Genomic DNA, 13,415 nt, shown 5'->3' on the forward strand with positions numbered 1-13,415 from the left:
AACTCTTCTGAGGAGGTCTTTGAAGAGAACCCCGAAGTGTACGAGGTAGGCCTTGCTCGTTTTTTTCGAGCTGGAGACTGGTAATATGGGTCTTTCAGTAAGGCTGCCACAGTACGGGGGGAAATGATAGGCTCTAATATTCTGACACAAAAATGGAGATAATTTCACTATTCTGATGGGAGACCCCTCTAAAGGGAGAACATCTTATTCATGTAATCTGACATATATAAGTTTCCACTCAACTCACTCGTCCGGGGGGACGAGCGATCTAGACATTACAGAATAATCATGGACAGATGCTTCTAAAGGATCCGGTTCAGGAAGCACAGCAGCTGTAGCCAGTGTATCTGCAATAAGACCAGGTTCAAACTCATATTGGTCATTATTACCACTTGGTAATAAAACGTTAACAAAATTACAGCTGTCATCATCTGTGACTGAAGCCTCAGAGGGCTCCTGGCACGTAGGACCTTGAAGGGAGAAAACATTCATAGCTTAATCCAACATATGCTTCTTCTCATTGCTGACGGAAGGCGAAGGAGGGGAACTATCCCTTTTAGATCATTTCTTATGGCAAGAATGATGTCTCACACACTGGAAGGACGACCACTCCTTCAGTACTCGCATGGTGATTTGAAAGAACATCTTTTACCTTTAAATGAAGGGCAAACCAGGTGTGGATCTATTTCTACCTGGCTCATAAATGTACCATAGGGGCAACCATCTCGGCCAGGCCAGGAATGCATCAAATTCGACATGATCAACGTAAAGCACACAATCGTAAATGATTGATTTAAAGTTTTCAGGCATCCTGACATCTGAGGTCATTGACGCCGACACAATCGTAAGCTCACAAATGATAGTGCTCAAGTGATAATGAATATCAAAGACACGTCCATTAAGCACTATAAGGGTACTGAGAGGGCTATGCGGAGTCTGATCGCAGAGGAGAAGGAAGGCACATCCTACTTCCTTCCGATCAGAAGAGTTGTGATTAAGAGCTTGGAACAATCATAGTGCATCATGTGCCGCAGTTGCCTAGCAACACAGCACGACATAATCAAACAGATTTCTTCTTGATTGTCTGGTTGTAGAAAATGAAACTAGAAGTAATCACATTTAAATGTCTCACAAATTTTCAGAAAAAAAATCGCAAAGAAAAGTTAACTTGTTGGAATTGTCGTACCTGTACTGTAGATAGAAAAAATATGCAAATTGCTGTATGAAAGTGCGACAATACTTCACAAATTCTAACACAAGCTTCTGTGTCAATCTGTTCAACATAAAGGCTTTTAAACAACAACTTCATACTTCTGAAGTTTCACCGATTCAACTGCCAGATTTGGAAGATCATTCCACAATCTGCTCTCGGCTGAAATAAAACTTCTTGAATACTATGTACTATAGACCCTCGGGATGCAAAAAGTAAGACTGGTAATATTAACTGCATACCAAAGGATGGTCAGAATTATGAAAAATCAGTTAATATATAATACAGTACATTAATTTCTAGTGAAACTGGAATTTGCTATAAGAAATGAACGAATGCTGGCTAGTTTGGCATTATTTTGGTATGTTTAATGGGGGCTGTGGCATAATAAATTATGCATCGATTGATTAAAATGTGAAGTCTATTTTGTAGTCTAAGTTCATTGTTTACATTTGGGAGACTGATGGTGGGTTATTACACATGCATTGGTTTCAATTGCTTCGGGAAGCTTTGTGTGTTTAACCAATTAAGATCTTACTAGTACTTATCCATATGTTCCTGGATGTACTTTTACAGCACCTATCCCCAACCCCCTTTCTCTTCAGTTCCATCATGACAACCCTGCACTCCACAAGACTCAGAAGAGACTGGTACAATGCATTACTGTTTTTAAGGAAAAATGACCGGCCATATAACTTTTCGGAAGCCGCAATATAGTACTTCACTCATATATTAGAGGGACTGTCCCAGTGCTCCCACCATCAACCTTCACCCTCCTAAACTTAAGGTAAAGATCACTGTAAATATGCATATTTAATGATACTTTAATAGGGACCTACATGGATATACATTTTACGTTAATATGAAGCCAGTTTTACAATTACAAAATCATATTATGATCCAGTAGGTAGTAAGTTGGCCAAGGCACCCACCAGCCTACTGTTGAGATACTACCACTAGAGAGTCATTGGGTCCTTTGACTGGCCAGACAGCATTACATTGGATCCATCTCTCTGGTTATGGCTCATTTGCTCTTTGCCTAAACATACACCTAATCGGCCTATTCTTTACATATTCTCCTGTCCTCATACACCTGATAACACTGAAATTACCAAACAATTCTTCTTCACTAAAGGGGTTAACTACTGCACTATGGGATAATTGTACAGTGGATTTTTTCGTCTTGAGAAGGGTAGATGAGACTCTTTAGCTATGGTAAGCAGCTCTTCTAGGAGGCCATTGTTCTCTAGTCTTGGGTAGTGCCATAGCCTCTGTACAATGGTCTTCTACTGTCTTGGAGTAGAGATTTTGCGCTTAAGGGTCCACTCGGGTACACTATTCGATCTTATTTCTCTTCTTGTTTTTTTTAAGGTTTTATAGTTGATATATGAAAGATATATTTTAAAGTTGTGACTGTTCTTAAAATATTTTCATTATTCATAACTTCTTTTGTAGTTTGTTTATTTCCTTTCCTCACTTGGATATTTTCTCTATCGGACCCGTTGGGCTTACAGCATCCTGCTTTTCCAACTAGGGTTGTAGCTTAGCAAGTAATAAAAATAACAATAATAATAGTGTTAGCTTGCTAGGTGTGAAGCCATTTTAGAAGCAAATAGAGGTGAGACTTAAGTCTCAGGGTAGGTAAGCTAAGGATACAGCAGTAAATGGGGGGGGGGAGGAGGAGAAGTTAAATTGCCCCCTGGTAGGTATGTAGGTAAAGAAACAGGAATTTAAGGGGGGTCACAACCCCCACTAGATAAGGATACAGCTTTTAGGTTAGGTTAGGTGGTGTTCTTGTTTCCATTTTAAAATTTTGTTACAGTCTTAACTTTTAAAATTATTATACTTGATGCCAGTTACATGAACAATATATTTCGTCAACTGTTATCCTGCGATTATTATGCATTTCTGAACATCACTATTTCTTCAAATCAGTCTTATTTTAGAATTTTCCTACGAAAAACTCTACTTTACCACCGGGTCCCTCATAACTGTTTTAATATATGAAGGTCCAAAAACTCATATAAGAGTGGTTTCCTCCCTATAAGCATGGTCAGAAATGCATAAAACACAAGATAGTGAGAAGGAAAAATATAGGGTTTTATGTATTTGGATAGAAATTAAAGTGTCGCATATATACTGAAAAATCTTATGCAACATTGTTAAAGCTAATATACATATATATATATATATATAGAGAGAGAGAGAGAGAGAGAGAGAGAGAGAGAGAGAGAGAGAGAGAGAGAGAGAGAGAGAGAGAGAGAGAGAGAGAGAGAGAGAGAGAAAAATTCTTAATACTGCATAGCCTTAGATTGCACTGGTAATGGAAATAGTTTTTGTCTTGAGGGCTAATCATTTGCCTGCAAGATTTCACTTTATTGGTAACTTACATTTCTTTTTTTAACAGCAATTTTTGTATATACACAAATTTACAAAGTAAAGGCGAGGAAAAATGTAGGCTATAATGCTCAATTAAGTACTCCATGCTAAGAAGAGCATAAAAAGGAATCTGGGTTGGCGACAGTAGCATGACCAGATTTATCAGATTATCAATTTGGAAATCTATAATTCCCAGGGGTAGTTCGCATAGCAATCCAATCTCAAGACGACTTGGTTTCAATCACATTGTTATTGTCAATTTTAGACTACTTTAATTACCAACTCCAGTATCGATTTGCAATATTTAAAAGAAAAATCTACAAATAATGAATAAAAAAAACTTATGCTTTCTTACCAATGGCACCAATTCTGAGGAAAAAGGATCCATGGCTGTGCTCATTATCCGTGGTCTTGTGCTTCCTTGGTTTACTGCTGGTCGAAGAGGTGAGCTTCTCCTGCGTTGGGGAACCATCGGGAATGCCTTCAGTTGTCCGCACCTTCTGTAACACTCCCTGGGGAGGGTTGGAATCACACTAGGGGCCCAAAGTGAGCACTGAACAGAGCATAATGATCATACTAGATATAGCCATGCGAACAATTATTCTTATTGCTGGGAAACCTTACTGAGTTAATGAGTAAAAATGACATTGTATAGTATTGTACTGTCGTTCCATTTGAAATTCGGAAACAACACCATTTTATCAATACATATTGAACTGAGAATCTTTACAAATATATTTCTAACCAATAATGTAAGTTTCTATAAAACCTAAATAGTCGAAAAGATAATAAAATCATATATATATATATATATATATATATATATATATATATATATATATATATATATATATATATATATATATATATATAGGCTATATATTATAATCAATAAATAGTAACCGTTCCAACCAAATAAAAACTGAACTTAAACAAATGATATATCAATTTCTTTGTATGATACTGGCACTTTAATCTCAAGTTCAAGGGAGACTGAAAAGATGCTTTTGCAAGATGACTATGCAACTAAATGGGTTTTTCATAATTCATCACTATAGAGCCTAGACTATAAACTGCATTTAATGTAAAATGTGTTTCACTACATATTGTGTAATGTTCAAAGTTAAATAAAGAAGATACAAAGCCTATAAATTGGTATACTATTTGGACATTTCTTCAAGTAATATAATTGATATAACTCCATTAATATATATATATATATATATATATATATATATATATATATATATATATATATATATATACATAATATATATTTATATATATATATTTATATATGTATATATATATTAATATATATATATATATAAATATATATATATATATATATATATATATATATATATATATATATATATATATGTATGTATATATATACATATACAGTATATATATATATATATATATATATATATATATATATATATATATATATATATATATATATATATATATATATACATATATATATATATATATATATACTGTATATATATACATACATACATACATATATATGTATGTATGTATGTATATATATATATATATATATATATATATATATATATATATATATATATATATATATATATATAGTGCGATATACAGTTAGTAATGTTTGTTAATGATGTTTAATTGTGCAATTAAAAAATTTTATTTGGTAAGTATTCTCAAACAAAAAGGAATTTTCGTCAGCCAATTTATAATTTCAGGTAATTTTAGCATCATACCAACTGTCCAAAAGTATTCCAGGAAAAGAACACAGCTGAATCTATAATGCAAATATTCGAACAACCTTTGCACCGATACTATTCAGTGAAAGATATATTAGCAGAATGTTAGTTAATCTCGTGTTCCGTAAGAAAATAAAAAAAGAAAAACATGCAGTATAGCACATAGCATTGCATATCTAAATAGAAGTCATTGACTACTGCATTTATACTGAAACTTAACAGTCGAAACTACAGAATGCTGTACAGCTATAGATCATCTTTTCAAAATCTGGTGAGAGGTTTTCGAGCAAGAGGCGCAGGGGATGAGGGGAAAAGGAAAAGTGACCTGGAGAAGGGCCGCTAAAATGTTAGCTGATTCTGCCCTCTTTGTCAAAATAAAGACCCAAACACTAAATTCAAATGGTGCCCTCTAAAGGGAATGAGTTATGTGAAAATTTCATGACCAGATCTTTTAAGCCAAATGATTTTCTTGACAGAAAATAGTCGATGATTTTCATGACTTTACTAGGCAGTGCACTGGTACTAGTTGCATAGTTGTAGAAGTAGTACTATCAGTAGTAGTAGTGGTAGTAATAGTGATAGTAGTAGTAGTAGTAGTAATAGCACAAGCCAAGCAAGTCAAGTCGTTAGCTGTGGCCAAAGTCCCAAACACAGCCGCCCAAATCATGCGTATCTATCAGGCCAAAGGAAAACCTTTTTTTTTATTTTCAAGCTAAGAGGGATTACCCAGGTAGGCCTTAAATGACTCACCTCATTGTATGCGTAATATTCATACTCGGACACATTGTACTGGCCAGAGTGATGACCCTGTGAGCACAAACAATCATCAGCAAAGAATGGAAAGGAGCACAACTGTGCCCTTCTTAGGGGTGTGTGGAGAAATAGTTCGAGGGAAAGAGGGCCAAATCCTGCTACAATTGTTAAAATGTGCCCCATCTACACATATACAGTACATCAGCATGTAAAGTGCATCATACTAATACTTTCAAAGGGAATATGGAACTTGTTACTCCATAAAGCGAGCTACGGGCTCATTAGCTTGTGGCGACTGTCAAAGAGTTCTATTTCTTTTAAATGATAGGAAAAGTCTCCCAACCCTCCAGCATATTGTAAATCTTCAAGGGATTTTAAAGCCACTTTTAAAACCAAGAAAAAAAAAATTTGAATGAAGAGCGACAGATATGCATTCGGAAATAAATGACTATACACTACAATGCAAAATTAGTATTAAATAAAATAAAGACACTAATTCATTTAAAAGTCATTTTAACACGAATAATAATCTCCTCGTTCTTTTAAAATGATAAGAAACTTAGAAATGTCAAAAAGGGCTAATTCTTTACATTCTACCGTTGGAAGTTTTCCTCTCCTTTGGCAATGAGCTAAGATGTTGGAAGTTTAAAAAGGAACAAGAATGTCTCTCAAGATTCAGCAATAGTTGGAATTCAGAAGTGCTTGACAGAAAATTTGTTAATTCATCTCCAAAAAATTGCAGTTTGTTAGAGAGTTACGAAGACTGTTTGGCCTCCCAGGCTAAAAGCGAATACACGGAATAGTAAGCCCCTCTTTATTAATTTCATCCACCTGTTAAAAAGGCATAACTTTTATACAGTGCGTACAATTAACGAACCCTCAGCAAACGAATGAAATTTAGCTCATATACAGTAATCCATCATTGTGCAGACTTACTTTTCTAAATTCCAAGTATTTAGTATTAGTTATTCAAAGGCAAAAGCCCCATATATCCGATTCTCTATGGTATTGCCAAAATAAAATCTAACTTTTATGCTATGCACTGCCTATATGAGTTCTTGCAATCCATATACTAAAAGTCTTATCCCAACAGTTCTGTTCACAACAGTCTAGTATTACAGTTTCTACAAGAGATGAACATGTTAACACTACAGAAGATACAAAGAAATAAGAGTGACTACGCTAAGTGAGGTGTTCGATATATAACTACCCTCTGTGTCCTTGCTAGCATCAATCAATTAGCTCCCTTTACATCAGCAGAAGTGAAGTAATAGGGTGCCATGTCAGTGCCAATTTTTAATAACCATACAAAAATAAATCTACATTGTTTTCTACGAGTGTTACAAGATTTGCAACTACAAAAACCAAATTTTCGAAAATAAAAAAAAAGAAGTATAAAGCGATGTAACAGAAACCTAGAATGAGACTCAAAATAAGGTAAATTAATACATTGAACTAAATGTTATAAATCGAACCAAACAAACATCCCTCTGGTACCAAATCTCACCATAAAGACCTGAGGTTTTTTAGGTTTCCTGTCGCGGGCTGAGTCAGAGAGGAGGTAGCACAACACGTACAGCAGGAACAGTATGCTGATGCCGTACAGGTACGTGAAAAATGCCTGTCGAGAAAAAAAAAATATTAAGTTAAAAACAAATATACGATTATTTATTCAATGACGTAAAGGTACTGTAGTATATAACATAAATTTGTACTGAACAGAAATTAATCACATAGTTATTCTTAAGTGCACCATACTTTCTGTTTATATATATATAGTATACAAACACGCATATATATATATATATATATATATATATATATATATATATATATATATATATATATATATATATATTATAGTGTATGTGTACATAAATACTTATACCACGTGCATATATATATATATATATATATATATATATATATATATATATATATATATATCAATAACCTTAAAACTCTATCACTGGCGTTACAAACATGTAAGGAAACACGGAAACCCTTACGCAAGAGAAGGTACATGACGATACTATATACAGTATTGTCATATTAGGATATCCCTGCAGATATTACTTTTCATAAATCTGTCATTGCTCAAGTTAATCTTATTTTCAAACTTAATCTACTACTCCTTTAACACAATGAAAGTAAGAAGAACGGATCCCCGTATTTATTATTGACCAATCAGCTTTAAGGATCATTTCAAGGAAGAAATCAGGCTATTGGTATGAAGATGAAAGTTTTATTAAAATATGTTTATAAAAGAAATAAATTTGCAGGATAAAAAATATATTTGTTCCCTGCCTTGTGGAGCTTTTTAGTTTAAATGGATATTGTGAGGGCTGAGAACACAAAATAAAATAAATAAGTAACGCTCAATGGGTTCGTGGATTAGTATCAACGCATGAATCTAAACTTTCCGGCAAGTAGGACGTATGTAAATATCGATAACTTTTAACCTTTGTACAAGAGTCAATTTCGTTGTGATGAGATAAATTTGGGTGAGTTTTTATACTTTCTAATGACCAAAGTGAATCTAGTAATGAAAGAAGCAATTAAAACTTATGCGATACTTTTCTTATTCTCCTTCATCTTTAATCAATTGTTGTAAACAGAAACAAATAGATGCGAAAAAAAACGCAAATGAATAAATGCTGAGATAGACAATTGACCATCGTTGTTCAAAAGATAATTAATTACAGAATATTATCGAAAAAAAGATGCGCAAACAAAAGGATAAATGCAATATTGTCACCATGCTCCAGAAAATTAAGCAAAAATATCAATCTATATATATATATATATATATATATATATATATATATATATATATATATATATATATATATACACACACACATATATATATATATATTTATATATACATATATATATATATATATATATATATATATATATTTATATATATATATACATATATATATATATATATATATATATATATATATATATATATATATATATATATATATACATTAATTACATATATACATGGGAATGCTAGATATGTTTGATAAATATGAAAGCCCTAGAACAAAGGATTGTTTGTTGACCCAATAAAATTCAAAGTGAGCAAATGCATAACTATAGTATCCAATGCTGACCATCTGTCTAAGTACTACTTGCACTTTCTCGTAAACTAATGAATGCAGAAAGTTACTTAACATGTCTGGACAGAATAGATCAAGCAATTATCAGATTCAGAGAATTTGGGAGTCATCAGTGTTTCGTGCAATCAATTCGTTTTCGTTAATTTGACAGAGGGGCCTTTCACAAAAATAGAAAATATGTGTAATTCCATAGATAAGAAGCCATTATTTACCTGTATCTTCTTTAAAAAGCCCTACCTTAAGCTATAAATGATTTTTTTTCAGTGCGAAAAAAAAACCGTCAGAAATGTCAAATAACTGACAAGTAAAAGACCTGATAGGTAAAAAATGACATGAATACGAAATGATTGATTGATTGATTTGAGGTTTTCTGGCATCCTGACATCAAAGGTCATTGACGCCGTCAAAAAAACTGAAATGTCAAACAACTACCTGAAACGTAAAATAAAAAGAAAAAAACGAGACCTGATATGTAAAAAACGACATGAATACGAAAATCTTAATTCAAGTTAATTAGACAAAAATCTTATTATCAATCCTTTAGTATTTTAATTAATTGAGATTTTTATTTAATCCATGCTGAATAAAAAATATAAGTCTTGAAACTAGTTTATAAGAGAGAGAGAACAGGTTAGCTGTGCTTAAAATTACGAAAAGGATTCCTCAGATTATAGATGATGAATAAAAAATACATCTATGTTGAATAAAAATATACAAGTTTCGAAACTGGTTTATAAAAGAGAGAACAGGTTAGTTGTGTTGAGAACTACGAACAGGATTCCACAGATTATTTTTGGGGGGCCAGAGATGCGAAAGAAAAAAAGAATAAATGAGAAAGAAAGTTACTGAGGTTTCTTATTAAAATTGAATGCTTTCCTTCGATATCTCAGCATCAATGAGTTATCTGGACTAAAACACCAAATCATATAGTGATCATATGGATGATATTTTTACCCTTTCATTCGAATAACCATAAAATTTCTCATTCAGTTTCAAGATGTAACGTATCTACCTTTGTTGGATGCTCCAGTATTCACCCTATTTTCTCAATTTACTGGAATGTAATAGTTAATATTCAAGAATAATAAATAAAAAAATTGTGTTGTTCTTCTTCAAGTGAATAAGCAGAATTCCTATGCGTTTTTGACAAAATAAATATATTCTCAAAGAAAGGTGTTACGAAATTTTTATTATCATGTTTGCAGAATTTTTCGAATTTGAAATATCGTTCACAGAACTGACTCAGTGTATGATACTTAAAAAGGTGAAGAAAAACCATACCACAACGAAGATACAGAAACAAATCGTATATCAGAAGCAGACAAATAAATACCAGTTTATATACAAATCTAAATAACGTTAATATTCCTTCATTTTATGTTTCCTAACTATTGGGGCTCTGAAACAATATACAGAATATTCCAATATTTTTAGAAAATAATATCACAAGAAGACTGACAAAGAATCGTATAATGGTGATTTCTCAGCGAGGGTGTGTTTTTATAATTAAAATCAAGAGAACAACCTTCAAGTTTCCAGTCCAGAATCGGCATAGGACACTAAATAATCTCTTTATAACCAAAGGAATCGATAAGACTGTTAATATCATAGCTTTATCTAATTCTTCCCAGATGGAGGCAGGGGAAAGAAAGGGAAGAAATAACTGAATGAATCTTGAATCAGAAAAGCCATGGTGCCACCTACTGAAGGGAAGATTATAGGAATCATGTTAAGAGGAATCAGATATAATACTTCAACGTTTGGAAATTAATGGAGAAAAACAAACGTTCCAATAATTTTATTCTTTATATTTATAAGAATAAAATGTCGTTCAAAACCAAGGGGGAGAAGGCTGATTAAAATAAAGAACGCGAAACAGAGGTATTGAAAGGGAAAGACGAAGGCGAGAGCAGTGATTAAACTAATTGACTTTTACTTAGTTTTACCGATAAGGTAATTATGAGACAAAATATCTATACAGGGACGGTTATGATCGCAATAAAGGCTTAATAGCAATTCAGAAACTTGAAACATCTAAACCAATCATCCGGTGTTAAGTGCAAAGTTCCTTATTTGAACTATGCAATGTCCTAAGACATAAACACATACACACACGCGTGCACACACACACACACATATATATATATATATATAAATATATATATATATATATATATATATATATATATATATATATATATATATATATATATGTATGTGTGTGTGTGTGTGTAAGTTTGTATGTAAATAATATTATATATGTGCAAGATATCTCAATATTCAACGTACTTCCATTTTTTTGTCAGATCTTACAAGTAATATACGTACTGCAGTGCGACCCTCTAGTGAAAACTACCTTCAGAATTGAAATAATTTTTCAATTGCATCATAATAATACTAAGTATTTGTTGGTGGTTCCCGAAATGTAAGTAATAATGCAAGCAAAAAATCATGTAAAGGGCAAAATCATGCTTTGTTTCGGCCAAATGCTATAAATAAATAATCTATTATCGGTATAATAAACCAAATTTGTAATTTATGCATATGCTATACTCATGACATTGGAAACGACAGGACTATTTTACTGCCAATGGCTGGAATAAATAGCAGTTAATTTCAGAATTGGAAGGGCTATTTCCGTTTATTAGTATTGTGAAAAAGTTGTATATCTGGCTTGATTTATCTTTGGCACAAAAAAAAAAAAAAAAAAAAACTGTTGCAAAGCACAGAAATTGTTTGGCTGAATTCAACGACAAATTATAATTATACCTTTATTGTGATTTCTATAACCATACTGCAATAAATGACATTTATTCAGCTTTAAAACCTGACCTATGATTATATAATCATTATACATAAGTATATAAAGCCCTATCTAAAAGAAATATCGCCAAATTCAAACGCAGCCTCAGTGTGATACACATCCAGCAAATACTGCTACCTAATTGCAAGCTGTAGTACACACAAACACACACACATACATATATATATATATATATATATATATATATATATATATATATATATATATATATATATATATATATATCTCCTAAAGACGGTAGTGCCATCAGTGCACCTCAAGCGTTGCAATGTAGGCATTACTTGGTCTTTGCGGAGTCCTTTCAGCCCTTAGCTGCATTCCCTTTTTAGCCTTCTACTAAACCTCCGATCTGCTTCCTATATTCCATCTTGCTGTTCAGCCTCTTAATTTTTCCATCATAGTGCTTCTGCAGGATTTTCCCCTTCTAATAGAGGGAGGCTGAGTGGTCTCCTACGCCCCTATGCCAGGTTTTATGGCTTAATTTCGTTTATATATATATATATATATATATATATATATATATATATATATATATATATATATATATATATATGGTGTACTAATTTTCTCACCATACCGCTCACCTTCTGATTGTAATAGAAATTGAGTATACAGCACTTAGATCACGCTTGGTAGGCTATGAATCGTTCCCAGCTTACCGACCATCAGTCCACCTAGCTGAATAATGATACCAGTGTCTGATGGGGTTTAAGAAAAAGGTTGTGGATAACAACTGGATCCCCAAGGAGTTGCTGAGAAACCAAAAGACAGTACCCTTCTTCGTTCACAACCTCCACAGGCGATTAAAGGGGAGGGAGGAAACTGTGAATGTACACACACACACACACACACACACACAAACACATATAAATACACACACACACACACATATATATATATATATATATATATACACACACACATACATATATATGTGTATATATATATATATATATATATATATATATATATATATATATATATATATATATATATATTAGTGTGTGTATATAATACATTAAATATATTCGTGCATGTAAGCATAAAATGTTTTCCAAATATACCTTTTCCCTTTGAAAATTACAAGAAAAGTGTTCACAAGTCATTAAGGGTAAAGTTGCTTTATTTCCATGCCCTTTTCTTGAACCAAGGATATGATGTTACCTATCGCCTAAGTGGACAAGTAAGACAGTCCGCGATTAAATTCAGAGCTAGAAATCCCGTAAAGTGCTAAACCACAAGGTCTTGCGCTTCCTGACCAATCCCTAGCTCACGGTGTGAGTGTGTGTGTGTCTGTGTGTGTGTGTGTGTGTGTGTGTGTGTGTGTGTGTGTGTGTGTGTGTGTGTGTGTGTGTGTGTGT

At 32.7% G+C, this 13,415-nt stretch overlaps 1 protein-coding gene across 15 annotated transcripts in view; it reads right to left on the reverse strand.

Moving 5' to 3' along the window:
* OtopLa (Otopetrin-like a) overlaps window positions 1-13,415 on the reverse strand; it is an 810,925-nt gene that overhangs the window by 33,214 nt on the left and 764,296 nt on the right. For 9 of the 15 annotated variants that reach the window (XM_068363668.1, XM_068363661.1, XM_068363676.1 and 6 more), the window contains 3 exons: window positions 7,604-7,717; window positions 6,094-6,150; window positions 3,945-4,101 (listed from right to left, as the gene is read on the reverse strand). In XM_068363668.1, coding sequence (XP_068219769.1) covers window positions 3,945-4,101; window positions 6,094-6,150; window positions 7,604-7,717 — 328 coding nt within the window. The remainder of the gene's footprint in view (window positions 1-3,944; window positions 4,102-6,093; window positions 6,151-7,603; window positions 7,718-13,415) is intronic. The other 6 variants (XM_068363664.1, XM_068363662.1, XM_068363663.1 and 3 more) reach the window with 6 other exon arrangements.

This window comes from Palaemon carinicauda, chromosome 40 (genome assembly GCF_036898095.1).
Source record: "Palaemon carinicauda isolate YSFRI2023 chromosome 40, ASM3689809v2, whole genome shotgun sequence".
Taxonomy (NCBI): Eukaryota; Metazoa; Arthropoda; class Malacostraca; order Decapoda; family Palaemonidae; genus Palaemon; species Palaemon carinicauda.